This window comes from Remersonia thermophila, chromosome 1 (genome assembly GCF_042764415.1).
Source record: "Remersonia thermophila strain ATCC 22073 chromosome 1, whole genome shotgun sequence".
Lineage (NCBI taxonomy): Eukaryota > Fungi > Ascomycota > Sordariomycetes > Sordariales > Chaetomiaceae > Remersonia > Remersonia thermophila.
Window position 1 is genome coordinate 2168439 of NC_092217.1, and position 22575 is coordinate 2191013.

A 22575-nucleotide genomic window follows, 5' to 3' on the forward strand; every position below is an offset into this window, starting at 1 on the left:
ATGGGCGGGAAGCCGGGGCTCGAGAGAGACAAAAGGGCTGGCCTTTCTGTCTGGTGGGTGGGTGGCTGTCCCACCGCCGGAGATAAACAATCTAGGGTGGGGCGCGCGCCGTTGACTCCACCGTTGCGTCCCACCCTGAACCCTGGAACCAGAGATCGCTTGGCCCGAGCTCCCCGGGGGGGAGGAGGTTCCAGTTCTGCTGCGAACCGGGGTGCCGATCATTCACTTCACAGCCCCCCCTTGAAAAACCCTCCACCGCCAGGGAGTCCAAACACAGCTTCTACTATACGGAAGGGGACCGGTGAGGCAAGCCGTCCAAACCCATGGATACCTAGGTAGGAGAGCAGGGTATGTACACTACTCAGTATGTACATACCACACACGCCATGTAGTAGTACATGCACTCCGGTCCGTTGATCGGGTCGGCAATGACCAGAGCGATTGTGCCGGGGCGTTGAAGAAGCAAATCCAACGTCGCGACGGCTGGTGGGGAGGGGGACCGGGACGGGAATGGATTCGCTTCTTGGGGCCCTGCATGGCAACCGGCAAACCACGACATGGTTTCTTACCCGGATATTGCCTCTGGACGTGCACCTTCCAGAATCTCCCAAACGGGAAAACGGTTACAGATCACCAGAGAAGCAACCCCGTCCGTTGACGGTCTCTCTCTCAATGCGGAAGCTGTCCGGTCTGACCTGGTCCTCTTTCTTTGTTGATTTGTTCTGTACGCAGTAGCGAGTAGGAATAGTAATCGTCGTTGTACATACATAGCAGTAGTGGTACATACTATAGGTACTTGGGAAGACGGTCTAGACTTCCAAGCACCCAAGCACACAGGATAGGAGAACGAAAAAGAACACCCATTGAATACTCTGTACATTGTACGGTACGCAGTATGTACCCCGTCATTCTTCTTTTTTTTTTTCCATTGGGTTGTTCACCCCCCCAGAAAAGGGAAAAAAAAAAAAAAAAAAAAAGGTGCTTGAGAGACTGCCTGTTTCGTAACGCGGATCGGACTGGACCCCGTTTCGTTCGTTTTGCGACGTCTCCCCGCCCCACCCCTCGCCCCGTGCGCATCCAGCCAATCAGACGCGCCGGAACCGACCCTGACGGGCCTTGCCAAGCCTGACTCGTGGCTCCCGGCTCTTTTTGCCCCCTGCTACAGCGGTCGCCCTTGTTTGGTTCCCGTGCGGCCTAGCTCCCCGGGGGCTCTTGGGGGGGGGGGGCTCGGGGGAGGGAAGAAAGGCTCCCAGGGGCCCTCCCTGGCCCTCCCTGGCCCTCCCTGGCCCTTTTTCCCTTCCCAGGTCCCCGCGCTCCCGTCTTTCGCACTGCTCCCGGTCGGGTCACGTCGCTCAGAAACTGATGACTTGCTTGCACCCCCAGCCCCGGGCCACTCACTTCAACTCACCCCCCCCATCTCTCGTCTTTCTGATGTTCTGCGAGCTATTATTAGCATCACCAGATCCAGCCTCATCGTTCAACTTGCATCCACCATCACCACCACCACGCGCACGCATCGCGCAGGTACCAAGTGCCTTCTTTGGGGTTTCTTGACCCCCTTGCCCTGCTTCCCGCCCTCGTGGCCGCCGCCGCCGTCCTCGTCGCCGCCCTGGACCTCGTCGTCCCCTCGGCCTCGTCAACAACAAAAAGGGCCCGCTCCTCTCCTCGCCTGCGCCGCCTTCCACCCACCGACCGATCCCGTGCCTGTCGCCTCCGACTTGTCGACATCGGCAATCCCCCAAAAGACGACGACCCTCGCCTTGTTGTGCCCTCGACCTTGCTCGCCCTCCTCGGCTGGTCGCCAGCCTGAGCCCACTCGAGAGAGCTCTTCCTCCTCGCCCCAGCAACCACCAGCCCCAAGCCCCATCGATCCCACGGCTCGTCGGCCGCGGCACCGCCGTCCAAGATGGGTCGCCGAAAGATTGACATCAAGAAGATCAAGGATGAGAGAAATCGTTCCGTGTAAGCGCGGCCCCCTCCCCCCCTCCACCACCGCTCTGCGCTGGGCTGGACCGGACTGACAAAGAGCCGGTTGGCGGGCGATACTGCAGCACGTTCCTCAAGAGGAAAGGCGGCCTCTTCAAGAAGGCCTACGAGCTCTCGGTGCTCTGCGACGTCGACGTTGCCGTAGTCATCTTTGGCAACAACAAGAAGCTTCACCAGTTCTCGTCTCGCGACATGCGCGAGATGCTGCACCGCTGGACCTTGGTACGTCAAGCACCTCCCTCCCTCCTCTTGGCTCGCCCTCCCCTCGCAGGAGACGGCTCGCATGGGACAGCGCCCGCTGACGCCGGGTGCGCCTCTGGGTGGATAGCACGGAGAGCCCAACGAGCACAGGACGCCGGCCGACTTCAACGCCGGCGCCGAGGAGGACGAGGACGAAGACGACGAGAACGCCACCCCGCCCCGGCCCGAGGGCATGGAGGCGGCGCACATGCTCCCTCCTCAGTTCCAGGCCCAGGCAGCCCCCTTCCCCGTCATGCGCCACCAGACGCCCTCGGGCTCCCCTCCCATCCAGAACGGCGTCTTCCGCGGCCACACCCCGCAGCCCCAGATGGGCTCGCGCCCGGCCTCGCGCAACGACATGCAGCGCATGGGCCCGGCCATGGTCGGCCAGCCCGTTGCGCCGCCCGCGCCTCGGCCGGCGCCCGTCAACGGCTACGGCTACATGCCGCAGCAGCAGCCCGTCTACAACCCCCAGAACCCCCATGCCCTGCCCCACGGCGTGCCCCATGGCATGCACCCGATGCACCCCCAGTATCAGTACCCCCCGCAGCCGCACCAGCACCAGCACCCGCACCAGCACCCGCACCAGCACCCGCACCAGCACCCGCACCAGCACCCGCACCCGCACCAGCACCAGCAGCACCAACCGCCTCAGCCGCAGCCGCAACCGCAACCGCACCACCCCATGCAGCCTTACGTCGACGACCAGCGGAGGGCATCGGGCCCTAGCCCCTACCCTCTCCAGCAGGCGTCGCAGGCTCCTCCGCCTCCCCCTCCTGCTCACCCCCAGGCGCGCCATTCCGTCTCGCCTCCGCAGCCCGCCGCTCCTCAGCTGCCGGCTCAGATGCCGCAGCAGCCCTACCCGCACATGTCGCCTCCGCAGCCGGCCCCTCACGCCATCCCCATGGAGAGCCCGCCTCAGCCCCAGCATCAGCAGCCGCAGCAGCATCTGCCGCCGCCGCCGCCGCCTCAGCAGCACGAGATCCCCCAGGTCGCCTTCACCGCCCCCACGCCCCAGGAGCAGCCGGCGGCCGCGCCGACGCCGACGCCGGCCCCCGTCGAGTCGAGGCCGAAGCCCGAGCCGGCCGAGAGGTCACGCCTGCCGGCCCTCGACACCAACATCAAGAAGCTGCCCCCGCGCAAGGGCGGGAGCATCTTCACCCCCATCGACGAGAACCGCTCCGTGCTCTCGCAGCACCTGGCGGCCTTTCACCCTCCGGAGCCCAAGCAGGAGCCGTCGCCCGCCCGGTCGCAGCCGGCCGATGCCGCCGCCGGCGCCTCGCGGCCCGGCAACGCCGCCTCGCCGCCGAAGCTCCCGCGCATCAACACGCAGGTGCAGCAGCCGCAGATCAAGCGCAACGGCTCGCTGGGCAGCATCCCCGAGACCACCTTCACGCCGCCGTCGCGGTCCGGCAGCCTCGCGCTCTCGCGGCCGCGCCTCAAGGTGCAGATCCCGGACGAGTCGGACGGCGGCAGCGCCACCAACGACTCGTCGCCTCGCGCCGGCGCCGGCGGCACCGCGACGACGACGACGGCGACGACGACGATGACGGACGTCACGTCGCAGCCGTCGCGCCGCGCCGAGCCCCCCTCCTCGGGCGTCGTCCTGCCGCCGCCCTCGCCTTCGCACTCGAGCACCCTGCTCTCGGCCGGCGCCACGGGGCCCCCGAACCCCTTCGCCCGCCCGCCCCCGCAGAACAGCGGCATCAACATCGACACGCCCGTCTCGGCCCTGCCGTCGCGCTTCCTGGGCGACGGCCTCCTGCCCAGCCCCAGCAGCTTCTACGCCGACTGGGGCCTCAAGGGCAACGAGCACAACACGCTCAGCCCGCTGACGTGGCAGACCCCGGTCGTCGGCACGGGGCCTTCGTTCCTCCGGGACGACCTGCCCCCCCTGAAGCGCAAGAGCCCAGACATCAGCCACGGCGGGAACGGCAGCGGCGGAAATGGCGATCAGCAACAAAGCGAAGGCGCCACAGAACAACAGGTGGGCGGCGACGCCAAGAGGATCAAGGTGGAATGATTTTTTTTTTTTTTTGCTCTTTACTTTTTGTTTCCTCGGCTTTTGGCAAAGTGGTTTTTTTCATCAAGAGGATCTCGCTCGGGCGCACATGTCCCTCCCTCCTGTCCTCCGCTTCTGGGTTCTTTTTGGGTACCATTATGTTTGGGTTGTATAATACGGTCACGGCGCTGTTTCTTTTCCTTTCCAGTCGTGCTTTTTTTGTCCGTCCGGGAGCATTAAGGCAAAGCAGGCGGCCCGTTGTTGTTTTTTTCTCTGCTTCTTTCCCTTCCTTCCTGGTACATGTGTATATAGATATCCGGGCCTTGTTGATCTTTTTTTTTTTTTTGTTCTGTTGGAAGGCAGGGGGTGTTTTGGGACGGGTTCTTGTTCAGTCAACAGTCTGACAACCGGAATGATCTTTTTCTTTTTTTTTTTTTTTCCTTTTTTTCCTTTTTTACCCTTGGAGCTCTTTTTAGGAGGGGGCATCTTACTTGGCGTTTTGGGAGTCGATGGATGGCAAGGTTCGCCCTCCCCTAAGCTAGCTAGCAAGCTAGCAAGCAAGCAAGCAAGCAAGCAAGCAAGCAATGATGATGAGATGCCCACGGCGGGACAGAGAGATGGAATTGCATTCCTTGCCCATTGTTTTTGATACAAACGTCCAGCTGCTTGACCTGTGCGTTTCTATGGATCTTTGTGCCTTGTGCCTCGGTGATGGGGGTCCCCCCTTCTTCCCTCCTCTTCTTTCGGGACGGCACGGGAATCGCCTCGCTTGAAGGTAGCTTGGCTGTCAAGCTCGGCGGTCGGCAGGGAAGAAGAAGACAAAGAAAACGAACAAGGGTATCGCACAACTCGATTCGCCGCGTCCGATACGTACATTATTAGATGATGACGGGCCTCTCTGCGTCCAGGTACCTAGGTATATCCAAGCTGGGGTAGCTCTGTCCAACCCGCCCAACACAACCCACCCCTTCCAACGAAAAACCACGCGGAGCTCACCTCGTCGCCTCCTTCACCCCCACTTGTCGTGCTTGCTCTTCACCTTGATGTCGAGCAAGGCCTCGCGGTAGCTGCCCTCGCGGCGGGCGCGCCGCAGCATGCGCACCTCGTCCTCGGTGAGCCTGCGGCCGGCCGCCTCCTCGAGCTCGCGCCGGCCGACGTGCGTCTTGTCCTCGCGGCCCGCGGTGCCGCCGCCCGTGCCGCCGGCGCCGTCCTTGCGCCGCGGCTTGAAGCGCGCCTGCATGCGGACGCGCAGGGTGGTGTGCAAGGCGACGGCGGTCTCGTCGCCGCGGACCTCGGGGGGCTTGCCGCCGGGCTGCTTTGCCGACGGCTCGCGGACGGCGACGAAGGTGTCGCGCAGGGTCTGGAGCTGGAAGGTGCCCGGCGCGTCCGGGGTCGGGACGAGGTTGAAGGACTCGAGGACCGAGACGGCTTCCGAGGTGGCGCTCAGGTGGCCGATCTTGTCGCACGAGAGGTACCTGGAAAGGAAAACCAAAAGGGTGCGGGTTAGCCTTGGGTTGTCTCGTCGTTGCCGGCGACATGGTTGTCGGCGACGTGGTTGTCGTCTAGGGAAACCTAGGCGTCTTGATGTGGGTTGGTAGGGGAGAAAGAAGCAAAAAGAAACGTGCTTTCCATGGTGGCCCTTGAGGCGGAAGTGGTCGGTGCCGACGATGCGGTTGGCCACCCAGACCTGGCGCACGTCGTGGGGCTCGGCGGTGGACGGGTTGCCGTCGATGATGTTCTCGATGGGCATGGCAAAGACCTTGCCGGCCGGGTCGCAGGCCAGGGCGCTGGGCGGGGAGCTGGGCAGGACCAGCATGATGGGGCCCGAGACGTCGCTCACCGTGTCGGCCGACACCCAGGTGTCGTCTTGGGCGGCGGCGGCGGCGGGGTTCTTTTCGGCGGCGTCGGCGTCGGCGTCGGCGGCCTTGGCGGCCTTGGCGGCCTTGAGCTGGCGCTTGGAGCCGTCGGCGTCGGCGTCCGGGCCCTCGGCGGCGTCGGCGCGCTTGCGCTTCTTGGGCTTTTTGGGGTCGCCTTTGAAGGTGAGTGGCTTGACCATTGTAGCTGGGGGGGCGGGAGGCGGGAGGCGGGAGGCGGGAGGCGGGAGGCGGGAGGAAACAGAGCGCGGATGGGGTCCAAGGGGTGTTGTTGTGTGGTTTCCACTTGAGGATGCGGGCGATGGAAGCCGGGTCAGGACGGTCCGAGGATGGAGGATGGAGGAGGATGGAGAACCATGTCAATGATGCAATGGATGCAAGAACGGTCACTCGCTAACGTTACTATAGTTCGATGCGACGGCATTCATTGGCCCTGGGGGGGGTTGCGTGTTTCTTATCGATAAAGCTGGCGGGCAACGGCAACGGCGTCTGCCGAACGGGGGGGGTACCCTGAACGACGGTTACTACTAGGTCGCCAGTGAGGTAGGAACGTTCACCTCAACAGCTACTGCGTAGTTACTACGTAGGTAGTACTGTGTAGAACTGCCGTCTGCTGTGTAAGGTACTGTAGCATAGGGGAGATGGTACCTATACTGTGTAGTAGGTAGGTAACGTTGGTGGATTACGGAGTCGAGCGGCATGCATGCATGGAACCCCCTCCCCCCCCCCCCCAAGCGGAGGCGATCACCTGCCACCTTGAGCAGGGAGCTCCGAGCGCGCTTGGCATGGGGCCTACGCAGTTGTTAACTAACAAACTAGTTCGCTCTCATCTCATGACGCTTTCACGCCTCCCAAGATTCCAAAGTACGTTACCTTGAGCAAGCTCAAGACTTGGTGGCTTCCATCGCTCTCTCTGTTCTCTCCAGGCTCTCTGCTCTTCTCTCGAGCTGCATCTCTTCAGAGATCCTTGGCCTCTTGCAACTTGCATCTGAGACCCAACTTCCCATGGTACCCTGCTAAAAAGAAACAATACAAACCAAAGAAGAGAAAAAAAGCACCCACCATGGCCCCCATTGCCAAAGCTGTCACCGTTTCGCTGAAGGAGCTTCAGGACGGTACGTGGCCCCAGGGGATCGTTGCGCATATCGGGCGTTGTCGTGGCCCGGCAAGAAACTAGGACGTCATCTCACACCGCGAGCACGGCGGCGGCGGCGGCGGCGGCTGCTGCTGCTGCTGCTGCTGTTGCTGCATCACAGGTACCGTCTCCTTGGACACGCTCAAGGAAGCGTTCGGCCCGGACTCGCTGGGCATCCTGCTCGTCAAGGATGTGCCTCCCGACTACCACCGACTGCGACACCACCTGCTGTCGTATTCGTCCTACCTGGGCAACCTGCCCAAGTCGCAGCTGGGTATGATGCCTGCCGGGACAGGGGCGAAAACAAGCCATGGTCGCTGACGGAGCGCTCCCCTCTGCCCCCCCCCCCTCCCTCTAGACAAGCTGGAAAACGAAAAGGCAAAGTACCTGACGGGATGGTCGCTCGGCAAGGAGACGCTCAAGGACGGGCAGGTCGACACGCTCAAGGGGTCCTTTTACGCCAACTGCGCCTTCTACGTGGACCCGACGCTGGACTGCGCGGCGCCGACGGCCGAGTTCAACGCCGACGGCTTCCCCGAGTACCTGTCGCCCAACGTGTGGCCCGACGAGGCCACGCTGCCGGGGTTCCGGCGGACCTTTGAGGACCTCTGCCGGCTCGTCATCGACGTGGCCGTGCTGGTGGCCCGCGCCTGCGACCGCTTCGCCGAGCACGAGATCCCCGGGTACCCGGCGGGGTACCTGGAGCGCGTCGTGCGCACGTCGACCACCACCAAGGCCCGCCTGCTGCACTACTACCCGCAGGACCCGACCCACCTGCCCTCGCCGCTGGCCATGTCGGACGCGGCCGCCAACGACCCCTCGGCCGGCAGCGGCCATGGCGGGGACGAGGGCGAGGGTGAGGACGAGGACGACTGGTGCGCCACGCACCTCGACCACGGCTGCCTGACGGGCCTGACGTCGGCCATGTTTGTCGACGAGTCGGCGTCGGACCCGACGGTGGCGGCGCCCGAGATCGAGGCGGCGCCGTCCTTGCCGGCAGGCGAGGTCCTTTGGCCGTCGCCGCCGCCGCCGCTCTCGCCCCTGCCGGAGCTGGACGCGTCGCCGGACCCGGCGGCGGGGCTCTACGTCAAGTCGCGGTCCGGGCGGACGGCCCACGTGCTCATCCCGCGGGACTGCCTGGCGTTCCAGACGGGCGAGGCGCTGGAGCGCATCACGCGAGGGCGCTTCAAGGCGGTGCCGCACTTTGTGCGCGGGGCGCGGGCGGAGCTGTGCGAGGGCCGGGTGGCGAGGAACACGCTGGCCGTGTTTACGCAGCCCAACCTGGGCGAGGAGGTGGACATGGAGAGGCACGTTAGCTTTGGGGAGTTTGCCCGGGAGATTGTGGCCAAGAATACCGTGTTTTGAAAGGCGGACGAGCAAACCCTTTTTTTTCTTTCTTTTTTTCTTTCTTTCTTTTCTGTTTCATTGGTGTTGTTGCTTCGTTGTAAGGTAGGGGTATTCACCAAACTGTCTGGAGGAGAATGGATGGCCATGTATAAGTATTCTACGCAGCATGTAGCAGCTTTTTTTTTTTTTTTTATCGTGGGCATCGGAGGGAGCGCACAACGAAGTAAGGTATGCATGGAAGCACATGCTGGGTACGCAGTACAGCGGACGTATTCTACTACTACACAGTAACTAACGAGTTGGAGCGAGACCCGACCCGACCGTGGGGCTCCGCGGGGGCCCCCACTGCCAATCTGGACGGGAGCTAGCTAGTTACTGTGTAACTGCACGCAGTAACTACTGCGTACGTAGTAGTGAGCTACTACAGCAGCTCCACTGGCTCGGGCGGGCCCCACCCTCTCGCTTCTTCCTCAGCGCGTCCAATCTTTTTTTTTTTTTTTTTTTTTTCGAGATTCCCAAGGCCGAAGCTACGATGTCCCCTGCTGGTTACGAAACCAAACCCCGAAATTACCGCGAGCCATGGCCAAAAGTCAACGTCGCCTTCCGCGTCGGCTTTTTCGGTCTCGCATTCTTCTTTTCCTTGTATGATTCCATTTCCTATTTCTCTCTCCATCACCATCAGCCTCAGCATCCGCATCCGCATCCTCGCTGCCCGGGCTTTGGGGGGGAACACACGGCCGTCATCTCGTCCATTGTTGGCTTTTCTTTCTTGTTCCCTGGGTTGAAGGAACCCCTTGGTTCTTGATGGTTGACGGTTAACGTACTTGGCGCGCTCGTTACATCATAACGTCCATCGGCCACTTACACGCACTTATACGCACTTACACACACACACACACACACACACACACACGCGCGCGCGCGCTCTTCGGCCGGTTTCCCGGCGGCGACACCCCCTCCCCCTCCTCCTCTCCTTTTTTCTCCCAACTCTTTCAGTCGCCATGCTCGCCTCGGGCTTCGTCTCCAAAGCAGCCTGGCTGCTCTTGCTCCTCGCCGGCACTTCGCTGGCCGCTCCGCCGCCCCAAGACGCCGCCGCCGCTGCCGCCGCCGCAGAGGCCGTTGCAGAGACCGCCGACGACGCCGACGCGGCCGCCTGCCACAACCTCGACGGGCCCTTCAAGCCCTTCTGCCTCCCCAAGGCCAACGACGTGATCGTTCCGGGGACAACCTACTACAGTACGCTCTTGGGTTCTTCCTCCTTCGCTCTCGGCCTCCTCTCGCTAACCCCCCCCCCCCCCCCCTTTTTTTTCTCCCGCTCGTAGTCACCTGGGACCCCAACTTCTTCCCCGCGTCCAACACCACCGTCAAGATCCTCGGCTTCTACGCCACGGCCTCCTCCAAGCTCGCCACCACCCCCAACACCCCGGAAAACCCCCCGGACGACAAGTCCAACCCGGCCTCGCCGGGGAACCAGCACGAGGCCTTCTCGTCCGAAAACATTGACGCCGGCTGGGGCTTCTGGCAGTGGCGCCCGGACGCCCAGCTGCTCAAACGGCCCAAGCTCAAGGCGGCCAACATCACGCTCCGCATCGTCGCCCTGCCCCCGACCTCGGGCGCCGCCCACAAGGGAGCCGGCCCCCACGCCCAGTGGCTCGCCGGCCCCACCGTCCTCCTCAAGTACAAGGACAAGGCCCCGCCCCCCGCGAGGCCCGAGCAGCCGCACAAGCACATTGGCGAGGGCGGCAAGTACGACCGCGTCAAGGAAGGCAGCGCCAGCGACCCCGAGCTGTATCTTGTCTTGCCGCTCGTGTTTGGCACCTTTTCTCTCGTCGTCGTCGTCATCTTCTTTTGCACCCGCGACGTGAGGCGCATCGACCTGGGCGACGCCCCCCGCAGCACCCGCCTCTCGAGGCTCGAGAGCAGCCGCCGCCGCCGCGCGGCGAGGGATGCCGAGGAGAGCATCCACCTGATGGATCACCACGCGGCGCAGCACGAGGACGAGTGGCACTCGGGGTGGGGCGCAAGCGAGCCGCCGAGGAAGAAGGCGCTGGTGCAGGAGAATCGCAAGCTGAAGTAGCATGCGAGACGCTGACGCGCGCCTAGGCTCTCGGGGGGGGGGGGGGGGGGGGGGGAACATGGGAGAGGGCATACGCATAACATACGCATAACAATACCAGACTCGAAATGTGTAGGATATGTATCGTCGACCGAATCTACGTCATGCCGTCATGAAATGGGTCAAGAAGGCAAAAACACCCACCAAAAAAAGAGACATCGGTAACAAACGCATACACACACGCACACATATTCTCTCTCTCTCTCGCTCTCTCTCGCTCTGGAGCAGGGTACTGCATGAGAGAGACGACACGGAACGAAGGGGGGGGTGGCAGGGAAACAAGAGTGAATTCATCAAAAACAAAACCGCGCTTGTAGACGAGAAAAAAGAAACAAAACAAAAGCACGAAACCGCATCCTCACTCCCACTTCATGACCCACTCCTTGGCCCACGCCCCGTCCGGAAACCAGCCATCCAAGCCGTACACCCTCAAGACGTGCCTGTCCTGATCGTAGGTCCAGCTCGCCGGGTCCAGCTCCCCCGAGCCCAGCCAGATGCGCGCCGGTCTCCGGGCCAGCCCCATGACGGTGGCGTTGCCCAGGGCGTTGGCGTCGCGGTACGTGCCCTCGGGCGCCGCCCGGAGGAACCCCGGGCCCGCCTCCAGCCTCACCCACGTCGTCTCGTCGGGCTCGACGCTTTCCCCGTCGTCCAGGTACAGCTCGCCCCGGGCCCGCCCCGCGTCGCCGTCGAGCGCCGCCACCAGCCCCCACGGCGTCCTCCGGCTCTCGGCCGTCGTCCGCCTCGGCTCCTGCACCGCCAGCACGCTCCCGCCCCGCACAAACACGGGCACGTCGCCGCCCAGCGGCGCCGCCACCGTCGCGTTGTGCCCGCGCCGCCGCACCAGCGCCTTGCTCGTCGCCGCCCCCGTGTACCAGTCGTACCAGACCGTCGTCCCGCCGCCCGCGCCGCCCGCTCCCGGGAACACCCCGCGGACCGTCGCCGCGCCGGGCTCGAGGCACGGCGTCACCAGCACCGCGGGGCCCAGCAGGAACTGCCGGTCCGCGCCCGCGAGCCACGGCTCGTCGGGGAACTCCCAGGCCAGCGCCCGCACGACCGGCTCCCCGTCCCGCGCGGCCCGGGCCAGGAGGGTGTAGAGGTACGGCAGGAGCGCGTAGCGCACGCGCGCGGCCCGGCGCGTCGCCTCGGCCACGGCGGGCCAGACGTAGGGCTCCTGCGGCGCCGCGCCGCGCACGTTGTGGTTGCGGTACAGGGGCAAGAACGCGGCGAGCTGCATCCAGCGCGCGCACAGCTCCTCGGCCGCGTCGCCGGCGAAGCCGCACGCGTCGGCGCCGAACATGGGCACGCCAAAGAGCGAAAACGACAGGGACTGCGGTATCGACAGGCGCATCCACGGCCACCGCGAGTGGTTGTCGCCGCCCCAGTGCGCCGCCCACCGGCCCGACCCGGAAAACGTGCTGCGCCCCAGGACGAACGGGCGCTTGCCCGGAAGGAGGGAGAGCAGCGCCCGGTACGTGGCGCGCAGGATCTGGTCGCCAAAGAGGCTGTGGAAGTCGTAGTCGAGCGTGCCGCCGTGGTGCGTGGCGTTGGGGCTGATGGCGTGGACCGCCAGGTCCCCGTGGTGGTGGTTGATGACGTAGGGCGGGTAGTTGACGTTGCGGACGCCCGGCACGGGGCTCGTGCGAAGGTACGAAGCGGACGTCGTAGGCGACCCTTCGCCGGCGTCCGTTTGCTCGACGTCGTCGTCGCCATCCAAGCGGCGCGCGAAGAGAGGGGCATGGTCCCGTGGGTGACAGACGAGGTTCGTTGACCTGAAATCTTGACCGAGGACGCAGGTCTGCTCGAGGTCCTCCTCCTTTTCTTCTTCTTCTTCTTCTTCCTCTTCCTCCTCCTCCTTCTCCTCCTCCTCATGATCGCGCCGAAAGAGCGGGAGATGGCCGGGTTCCTTGCCCTCGTCGCCGGGGAGAACAAAGGGAGGATGGACCGGGTTCTGGGTCAGCTTGCCGGTGCCGCAGCTGCCGACGCAGAACGAAGCCACCTGCTCGCTCCGTCAGCTGGTCGGTCATGGTACGCTGGCCACGGCCGAATGGGAGGAAAAACAAGGGAACTCTGCGGCCTAGGCACTCACCTCGGACATGTCGACCCATAAGCCGTCAAACTATCCCCGTCAGTCAACATTCTCCATCAGCATCACACCATCCTCCCACTCTCCCTTACGAAGGAGAAAAGGAGAAAACAAAAACAACCGAGGTGGCCTCACCTGAATTTTCTCGTACCACCTCTGTAGCTCGTCGATCCACCAAGTCACGGTTCCTGTTCCGTTGAGCGCGGCGCCGATCCAGTCAGGGAACACTTGAGATGGTGATGATGATGCCTCGTCAGCAGCACATAAGAAAAAGAAAAGGAAAAAAAAAAAAGACCGTCAGGGATTCATCATACCCGTATACCCAGGCCACACGGCACCGTAGTAAACGGACCCGTCCGGGTTCAGCATGAAAGCGTTGGCCGCCATGCCGCGGTCGTAGGGCGGGTAGGCGTCCTCGGGGTTCTCGGGATTGGGCGCGTAGATGGCCGAGTCGACGATGGGCACGTAGTGCTGGTGGTTTCGGCGCAGCTGCTCGAGGAACCGCGCCCCTTCTTCGTAGCCAAAGTTCTCCGGGTCGTTCTCAAAGTTGCGGTACTTGTTCATGTAGTCAATGTCGGCTGCGTGGTGCGTGGTACGGGTCCCTTGGCGTTAGCACGACGCAGCGCAACGCAACGCAACGCAACGCAACGCAACGCCGAGAGAAGGCCGTCGTCTACAACCGCAAGGGGGAGGGGGTGGAGGAGGAGGCGGCCATGTTCACGTAGGCAAAGGGACTCACCCCAGATCGTCTCCAACGGGATCTCTGCCCTCTCGTACCGATCCACCACCTCTCTCAGCTCCGACCAGCCGCGATACCCCCACCGGCACTGGTGAAGCCCCAGGGTCCAATACTGCTGCATCGCAGGCAGCCCTGCCGTGGTGATCTGGTACGCCTGGATCACGTCGAGCGCGCGGGGCCCGCCGTAAAAGTACAGGTCGATGCTGCCGCCCAGCGTCCGCCATGTGATGCCCCGGGGCCGCAGCAGCACCTCCTGCGCGTGGGCGTTGCGCAGGAACACGCCGTGCGTGTACGAGACGTACCGCTGCGACGGCGCGTCCCGAGCGGCGGTCCACGGCACGTAGGCCGGCTTGCTCCCGGCCGCCGTGTCGTTGACAAAGTAGCGCGTGTCGAGGTAGACGGGGTGGACGCCGTAGAGGTTGGCGTCGATGACGTCGGGCACATCGGCCGCGAAGAGTGTTCCTGCCAAGGGTCAGCGCCGCAGTCCGTCAAGACCTGGGAGGGATCGGGGGGCCGGCCGGGCTCACTGGTGAGGTTGTTCCCCAGCCGAAACCCATGAAGAACCTCGCCCAACCCGTACAGGTTGTACTCGTCGGGCAGCGGCGAGGTAAACTCGACAAACTGATCCTCGTACACCAGCACCGACCCCTTCGTCGAGAACAGCACGTCCCCCGTCTGCCTTCGCGTCACCTCGAACCAAAAGCTCGGCTCGTTCCCCCACGTCACCGCCAGCTCCCCCTCCTCGTTTCTTCCCCCCTTCTCCCTCGCCTTCGGCCTGGGCACCAGCTCCTCCGGCAGCACAAACCACGTCGCGTTTCCCTCCCCCAGATACCTCGGCCGTATCTCCACGTGCACCAAATCCCCCTCCAGCACCTCCACCATCAGCCTCAGATGCTCAACGTCCGTCCCGTAGACGTTGCAGGGGGGGCCGGCAAGGTCCAGGTCCGCCGTAAGCCCTTGGCCGCTGCCGTCGTCATCGACGGGAATTTGGACGTTCCAAGCCCTGTACCCCGGGCAAACCGTCTGCGCATCCACCGCTGCCGGGTCATGGATGTTGGGCAGGACCTTTTGTCCTACATCGACCGAGGCGGGGAGCGTGTAGACGGGGGGCAGCGGCGATGCCAACGGCGACGGCGACGACAATGACGACGACGACGAAAATGACGACGAGGACGCCGTTTCGGAGGGTTCCGAGAACGGGCCGGCGCCGCGCAGGTACTGGAACCCAGCGAGCAGCAGGGCGGCCGAGAGGGCGTAGGCGGCCATGGAAAGGAGGCAACGGAGCAGCAGCAGCAGCAGCAGCAGCAGCAGCAACAACAACAACAACAACAATCTCGACGGCAGGAGGAAGAAGGGGAACAACACACCACGAAGCGCCGGGCCCGCGAGACGGCGTCTTCGGAGCTGTTGTCGGAGTCGTCGATAGGAAACAGCGGCGAGAGCGAGCGCAAGCAAGCTAGGTACCGAGGGTTATGTACCCGGCCGTGGTGATGTCATCGCCCGCAACGGCGGCGGCGACCGCCTCGCTCAGGGGCCGGCGCGAGGAGGAGGGCGCTCCCGGGTCCAGGACGCCTGCTCTCGCGTGTTCCGGGGGAGACCGTGGCACGGGCGATCGTCCTTGTCGCCGTCGCGGGGCTGCGGCGCATCCCGGGGGGCGGAATCGGGAGGTACAGGTAGCCCCGGCGGCGGGAGAGAGGGGGGGGGAGGATGTTTGTTGTTCGGCCGTGAACGAATGCTTCACATTGTACCACCTGAACGAGGCCGTTGCGGATCGGATGCTACCCGCGTACGCCCCCCCATGGATCTCCTCCTGTCGCAGCGTCACTTTGTTGTTTGGGAACACGGCCTTTTGGAAGCGCAATCCGTGTTCGTTCCACGAGAGGACATGCACGGATCCTAGCAGCCACCAGAGCACCACGCTCACACACTACTGGATAGCATCCTACCACAACAAGAGCCTTCTACATCCCCCCCCCCCCCCTTCTTGTGGAGATGTTTCATCTCAGGGATACAATGGTGGGATGGGACGACGACAAAGCCGCCACCATCACTACCACCACTACTACCACCACCACCACCACCACCACCACCAATCATTCAGGGTCGTGCCACAGAACGGATTCAGCGCCGTACATACGTTCAGGTCGTGAGGTTGTGGAGCACCAAAACACAAAGGTACGCCCCGAGTGTAAGGCTAGCAAATAAAAAAGGTCACGCACCCCAGCGGCATGTCCCAGACCGGTCAAGACATGCACAACATGCACACGCAAGCCGGAAGCGGGGTAGCCATCGCTAGGTGCAGGAGAAGGTCTCGGGTTGTAAGACATGAGTGCCCGCTGACCACAGGAAGAAACGGCGAATCGGGAACTGCGCAGCGAGCACAGAGTCCCGGCCGCCGAACTCTGCCCAGGCTCTCGGGAATCATCAACCGAGCGCAGAGGGTTGGACGCTGCGGCTGGCTGCGAGACATGGAGCGGAACAAATTCCAGGCACAGACGCAGTTGAATTCCGGGGGCTGCTGCGATTCCCGACGTATTAGCTTTTGTGTTAAGTACACTGCATGTAGCATCCCATGTAGGGCAGATGTGGTTGTGGGATGAAGGACGGCCTTCCCATCCCGAGCATCCCGAGTGATATACCGGTGTCCGAGCAGAGAGGCCAGAGGGATTCCCCGTCAGCCCAAAGGCACGCCGCCACCCTGTCTCGCCGGCCACCCTCTCCCCCATCTCCCCCCCCCCCGTTGCCGCGGCCGAGGCAAAAAGCCTTTCGGACTGAGTTCGAATCCCTCGGACCCTCTCATCGCTCCATTGAAAAGCAGCAAAACCCTCCATACCCAAAAAGTTAAAAAGACAAAAAAAAGAAAGCCTTGGACTTAACCCAGACACAGAAACCGATAGCCAAGATTTCCCAGTCCTGGAACGCCTGATCCAAAAACTCCGTCATGATCCCAACTCCGCCGCTGGTATCCACGCAACAATGGCCTCCTGAATGAGAGAGAGAGAGAGAGAGAGAGAGAGAGAGAGCGACAATAGAGATGGCGCACAGTACAACGTTAAACAATGAGAATCAAAAAAGACCGACTGCCCAACTCAATAACTCAAATCGATATCCCCTAACTGCGCCAACATCTTGGCGTCCTGCGAATTCGGCGTTGCTCCTGCTGCTGTTGTTGTTGTTGTGGTGGTTGTCGTTGCTGTTGCTGTTGCTGCTGCTGTTGATGCTGTCGTCGTCGCGTTGATCGTCGAGCTCCCGCCCGTGCCTGCATGGGATGACGAGCTGGCGTTGGAAGACTGCAGCTCGAGCTGCGGCTCGGCCGGGGGGATGCCGCTTTCCGAGAAGCCAAAGTCGCGCATCTGCTGGAAGCTCCAGCTCGGCTCAAAGTCGCGGCTGTGCCAGGCCTTGTCGACGCGCTCGTACATCTCGTCGATCTGCTCGAGGCTGATCTTGCTCGTTTCGTACACCATGAACCAGACAAAGGCGATGGAGAGGATGCAAAAGGTGCCCCAGACGAAGAAGACGCGCGAGCCGAGGTTGGCCGCCTCGGCCGACGTGTCCACCATGAAGGGGGTGCCGTAGGCGATGCCAAAGTTGAGGATCCAGTTGGAGGCCGTGGACACCGACATGGACTTGGCGCGGACCTTGAGCGGGTAGATCTCCGAGGTGACGACCCAGACGACGGGCCCCCAGGAGGCGGCGAAGAAGAAAATGTAGACGGCGACGAAGGAGATGAGGATCTTGTGCTGGGTGGGCATGTCGGTCTCGCCGCTGGCCGTGGCGTACGAGGCGATGAGCAGCTGGCAGACAGCCATGCCGACGGCGCCCACGATGAGGAGGCGGCGGCGACCCCACGACTCGACGACGAACAGGCCGGGGAACGTCGAGATGACGTTGATGATCTGCATGATGAGGGAGATGAGGAAGGGGTTGTCGACGCCGGCGCCGTTGAAGAAGGTGGTGCCGTAGTACATGATAAAGTTGACTCCGGTCAGCTGCTGCAGCATCTGCAGGCCGCAGCCGGTAAGCGTGCGACGGCCCAGGTGCGGCTCGCCAAAGATGATGTCCTTGTACGAGTCCGGCCCCAACGCCATCTCGTACTCGTGGTTGGCCTGGATCTCGGCCAGCTCCTCGATCAGCGCGGGATGCGTGATGTCGAGGCGCCGGAGGCGGCTGAGCGAGATACCCGCCGCATCCTTGTACCCACGCTTGATGAGATAACGCGGCGTCTCTGGGAGGATCAGCAGGCCGCTGGCCAGGATCAGGGCCCAGGTGAGCTGCAGGCCGATGGGGATGCGGTAGGCGGCGGCCGAGGTGAGCTTGTACGTCAAGATGTTGACGATGGAGGCGGCCAGCAGGCCGGCCGTGATGGACAGCTGGTATGCGCACACCAGCGTACCGCGGATCCATTTGGGAGCCATTTCTGACTGATACAACGGCACGAGCACCGAGACCATGCCCACGCCGACGCCCGCCAACGTTCTGTCGCGCACGCAAGTTAGTCACCCAAGTCGCCCCGAGGGTTTGGGAACAGTAGTACGAAGAAGGCGCGGTGCCAACGCGACACAAGAGGATGGGCAAGGGGAGAAAGAAAAAGAGAAAAAAAAAAAATCAAAGAGCGACGCACCTCCCAACCACCAGGAGCGCAACATTGGTCGCGGCCACCTGAAAGATGGCGCCGATGCAGAAGATGCCGATGGCGAAGATGAGCGACAGGCGACGACCCCACTGGTCGGCGATGGGCGCAGAGCAGAGAGCGCCAACGGTGGTTCCGGCGCTCAGCATGGCGACGATCAAGGCTACTTGGCCCGGGTACATGCCCGGGCGGCCGTTTTCATCGGTGAAGCCTGTTGAGAAGTCGTGTTTGAAGGTGTCCATGGCGAGAATTCCGTTGATGGCACTGCGCAGCAACAGATTCGCGTCAGCAACGTTTTTCTCCTTCTGGTGACTCGTTCCCTTTTCCATTCAACTCCCTTCCCCTTCTCTTCCTTTTGCAAAGAAAAAAAAAAAAAAAAGAAAAGAAAACGACTGCCCGCCGCCGCCGCCGCCGTCGTTGTTCGTCGTCTAGGTCCCCGTCGAGAAGATGCGTTCCTTACCCCGTGTCATAGCCGAATAACAATCCGCCCGTTGCCACGAATAGCCCGACCATGATCGCGGGCGCTGACGAGCCTGCGACATTGTCGGGCTTGTGCAAGCCCATGGCGAAAACCGCCATGGTGCGAGACGGCGACGCCCTTCAATCCAGATTTGATGGTTGCACTCGGCGAAGCGGACGGTATCGATGTCGACAGCGAAAGGGTCGATGACGGGGAGGTCGTCGTGCCGTCGCGTTGGCCGTCGTTGTCGTCGTTATCGGGGACGATATGCGGGACCCGAGTCGGGGGTGGTTGAGCTGATGCGAGGTGGAAGCGGGCCGCCCGATCATTTGAGAAGCGAGACGTTGTCGTCGGTCCGTCCTGGGGGGGCCTGGAGCAGGAGGATGGGGAGTGGAGGAGAGTCTTTGCGCTGGAATCGAAAGCGGGAACCCTTCGAGATCAGCGGGTTGGCCTTCTAGTCCGGGGGCTGATTTGTGATTGGCCACCCAGCCCGTAAAAAGCCCCCACCAGCGAAATGCCCACAGCAGCCAAAGAGCCAGTCCCGGGGCCCACCGAGTTACTCGCTCACCACTCGCATCCCAGGCCCTGTGTGCCCTTTTCCCCCAACTCTCTCTCTGCCTTCCCCGGTTCTTGCGCATCCCCCGGGCCTCCCCCCCCCCCACAGCACGCACGCCACCCCTCCCCCTCCATTGTCCAGTCCGAGGCGTCTGTCCCGCCCCCAGCGCCATCCCTGGTCTTCGTCTTGCTGCTTTTCCCCTATCCCACCTTTCCTCTTTGGTGAAAGCCGTGGCGTCGGCATCGCGCTGGATTCGCGCATCTTCCTGCGTGCCCAGAAAGCCATGCAGAAATAGGAGTCAATGCCAAGCAAGTCTTACCACCTGTGCAGATATTTGTTTGATCTTTTTTTTTCTGCATCCGCGGCCGGTGGGATTCTCTCCCCCCCTGTGGTCCGCATAGGCCGGACCGGACCAGGCTGGCTGGCTGCCCGATTGGCTTCTCTGGTCGCCGAGGGTTCCTCTCACAAACATCTTCTGGAGAGACGCAATCGAACGGCACCAACTGTCAAACCAGAAAATGGAACGGGACAACCCAAGACGCACCGTCGCACTCGACTGTGGGGGATCGAGCCTGGAGCCGTCTCCCCGCCATGGAGCGGGAATGCCCTTGTCACCGTGGCCCGGTCCCATCCAACGGCGAATCAGCGACGACAAGCCCCGTGCCTATCCATGGGCCTGCGAGATGGCCCGCCCAATCAGGCGGCGTCAAGTCTGGGCCTAGGCCAACGCCTGGTGGGGCGCGGAGGTGCTGCAGGTGCCGCAGGTGAGTCCCCCCCTTGGCAGGACGGGCGTTGGTGCGTCGCCTGGTCAGGCACTCGCAAGCGAAATCATCGAAGTCAACAAGGTGTTCAAACGTTATCGATCGACGACGTGCCTGGGCCGGATTCGCGTCAACGTTATCAGTGAGACCTTTCGGGAGGGTGTGCCGGCAGTCAGAGCCCGAGGCTCCAAAAAAGGGGCTGGTGGATACTTGCCTGCAAATGCCGAAGAACAGAGGACTACACAGTACTGTATGTACTATGTACGTCAAAGGGGTGGTGCAGTGCAGCGCGGTTGGTCGTTTCGCCGACCAACCCATCGGCCCAATTGTCTCCTTGGTCTGACGAGAACACAAAAAAAAAAACCGAACCGGGTGCCGGGGGAGCGGGGAGGGACCACGCCCCACAGTGTCCGTTTGTCTGGAGCCGATGGACATTGACACGTGCCCGGCTCGCACAGTGCCGGCTGACACGGCTCGGTTCGGTTCCAGTCAATCTTGCACAGGGACGGACAGGATTTGCACGGTGCCAAGTTTCGCATGAGCGAGCAGTGGATTCAACAAGCAACCCGAGCCTTGGCCAGCTGGCTGAGCCGCTCCATCGTTCGGACAACAAACAGCTTCGGATGAATCGAGAATAAAGAAGCGGTATCGAAAACGCTCAGTGATTCTTCGGAACCCTCGGCTTGCATGTTCCTTTGACGTATTGTACCAAGGCAGTCAGTCCGCTGCCAAAAAAAAAAAAAAAAAAAGAACCACGCGGGCAACCAACGCCAGAGATGCGGTGGTCAGCTCGCCGGCAGGCCAACAGCGCCTGTGCACCGTTAACGTTTCGGGGTTGGATGGTCTGTCCACCCTCGGTCGGACGATCTCCTGGTCTGCGGTATATCCCCCAGAGTACATAGGTAGTGTGCCCTGCATGTCATCGGGTTTTCGCGACCGCGGTCTCTGTAGGACCACGGCCCGGTACCAAAGGGAGACGTGTAGTCTGGCCTACTCTCTCGGAGACCCCCCCCCCCCCCCCCATCAGGTCTTCCTGCAGCCACCACCAGCGCGGAATGTGTTCGACCGTCATCCAGACCTTGCGCAGCAAGTGAAAACCTTTCCTTCAAGCCCACCGGAAGCTCGCGGCAGGCGCAAGCATGCCTTGCCGTCGGATCGGTCTCTGGTGGCGTTGACGTTACCAGGTGGTCTGCGGTGCCTCGATGCGAATCAGCGCGCCAGAGCGCACAGTATAGTACAGAGCTGTGCGTTCAAGATCGAGGCGGATGGCCATCCTGCTCAGAAAAGGCAATGGAAGAAGAAGAAAAACTATGCCGGAGACGGGGGGGAAAGGAACGCCGCCGCCCCTCCCCCATACACCGAGGGCCGTGGCGCCTCGTTGGGGCGCTGATCATGTCCTCAAGTAAGCCAGCATGAACCGCGGCGCCTCATCCATCGGACAGTGTAGTGGGCGAGAAAGCCCGGGCTTTTCTGGGAGATCCAGGAGGCCCATCTCAAGCCAAAAGCTTGATCAAGCTTCTATACCCACAGCAAGCTCGAGCCCGATGATCGAGCTCGAGCTCAAGACCTCAAGCGACAATCAGGTCTCTTCTCCTGCTCCAGAATGTGTATAGGCCTGTTGTGCTTGCTGTCGGCTGGCCTTGAACATCACAGCAAGAGCTCTAACCACAGCAGTGACGGAGCGCTAATGCACAAGAGTACCGTGTTGGGCTGCAGCATCCATCTGACCGACGACAGACAGGCAGACTTGGCCATCTTGGCCATGCCGTGCTTGAATCGAGCAGAGAGAGAAGAACAAAAAAAACAAAAAGCGGACACTGTTTGCCACCCCCTCACCCCCCCCCCCCCTCCCTTGGAATCTTTTTGCACGGTGGTAAGGATGCACACAAGAGCCGGCTCGAAACGGTACTAAGCATGTGCCACAACGACTACATGACTAAGGTGGCTAGGGTCATCTTCATGCTGTTCTCTGCGACATCATGTGACATCGGGATACCGGAAGACCTGCGCTCTCTTGGGCCACAGGTGGCCTAAGTACTCGAGCAGCCCAGGCCTACTCCATCACTGCCTCGGATACTACCACCACCTGGTGCGATGTCCAGGGTTCGCGTACACCCTTTGGATCTCGTTTCAAAGCCGCTGGAGTTAAAGAGCTCGGAGAGAGGTCGAGCCAAGGGCCATGGACATCATCGTGTCTGAGACGAGAAGGGATCTCTTGATGATTTGGTCTGACACCCTCTCAAGCGGCGTATACGGTGACAGACCATCCTTTGTAAACAGAGGTTGAACTTTATGGCTTCCACGTCCCTCCTTTGATGGCTTTGCCTCGCCCAAAAGGAAGAAAGACAACCGATGGTTCCGCGGGCATGAACCCAAGGCCCCTCCATCTTGGACTCAGCGGCGCGGACGCACTCACACACCTCATGTTGGCCCCTCGTGAGAACAGTCCTTGTGTCTCCTTCCCAATCAAGACGACGGCATACCTCCGAAAGCCGTCAGAATCTGCCATCGCTGCTTGTTTTGAGAGCCTAGAGACGGGCGGGAAATCTTGGGAAGAGACGAGACGTTGTGTCACCTACGTTGGCGCATTCATTTGCAGCCCCAAGGGGGGGGGGGGGGGGGAGGGTTGGTTCCCTCATAGGACGG

At 62.2% G+C, this 22575-nt stretch overlaps 5 protein-coding genes across 5 annotated transcripts; 3 read left to right on the top strand and 2 right to left on the bottom strand.

Moving 5' to 3' along the window:
• Positions 1–1906: 1906 nt before the first annotated feature.
• VTJ83DRAFT_605 (uncharacterized protein) lies at positions 1907–4249 on the top strand (the record flags this gene model as incomplete). Its single annotated transcript, XM_071012718.1, has 3 exons — positions 1907–1962; positions 2052–2208; positions 2315–4249. 3 exons carry the CDS (start codon positions 1907–1909, stop codon positions 4247–4249), a joined length of 2148 nt encoding a protein of 715 aa, XP_070869958.1.
• Positions 4250–7165: 2916 nt separating this feature from the next.
• Positions 7166–8602, top strand: VTJ83DRAFT_606 (uncharacterized protein; the record flags this gene model as incomplete). The annotated part of the gene is made up of 3 exons (XM_071012729.1): positions 7166–7217; positions 7359–7511; positions 7596–8602. 3 exons carry the CDS (start codon positions 7166–7168, stop codon positions 8600–8602), a joined length of 1212 nt encoding a protein of 403 aa, XP_070869959.1.
• Positions 8603–9585: 983 nt separating this feature from the next.
• Positions 9586–10661, top strand: VTJ83DRAFT_607 (uncharacterized protein; the record flags this gene model as incomplete). Its single annotated transcript, XM_071012740.1, has 2 exons — positions 9586–9820; positions 9907–10661. 2 exons carry the CDS (start codon positions 9586–9588, stop codon positions 10659–10661), a joined length of 990 nt encoding a protein of 329 aa, XP_070869960.1.
• Positions 10662–11058: 397 nt separating this feature from the next.
• Positions 11059–14788, bottom strand: VTJ83DRAFT_608 (uncharacterized protein; the record flags this gene model as incomplete). Its single annotated transcript, XM_071012751.1, has 6 exons — positions 11059–12696; positions 12787–12816; positions 12919–13010; positions 13098–13361; positions 13523–13984; positions 14050–14788. 6 exons carry the CDS (start codon positions 14786–14788, stop codon positions 11059–11061), a joined length of 3225 nt encoding a protein of 1074 aa, XP_070869961.1.
• Positions 14789–16611: 1823 nt separating this feature from the next.
• On the bottom strand, positions 16612–18731 carry VTJ83DRAFT_609 (uncharacterized protein; the record flags this gene model as incomplete). The annotated part of the gene is made up of 3 exons (XM_071012762.1): positions 16612–17998; positions 18144–18416; positions 18613–18731. The coding sequence occupies 3 exons, from the start codon at positions 18729–18731 to the stop codon at positions 16612–16614; spliced, it is 1779 nt and encodes a 592-aa protein (XP_070869962.1).
• Positions 18732–22575: the final 3844 nt, after the last annotated feature.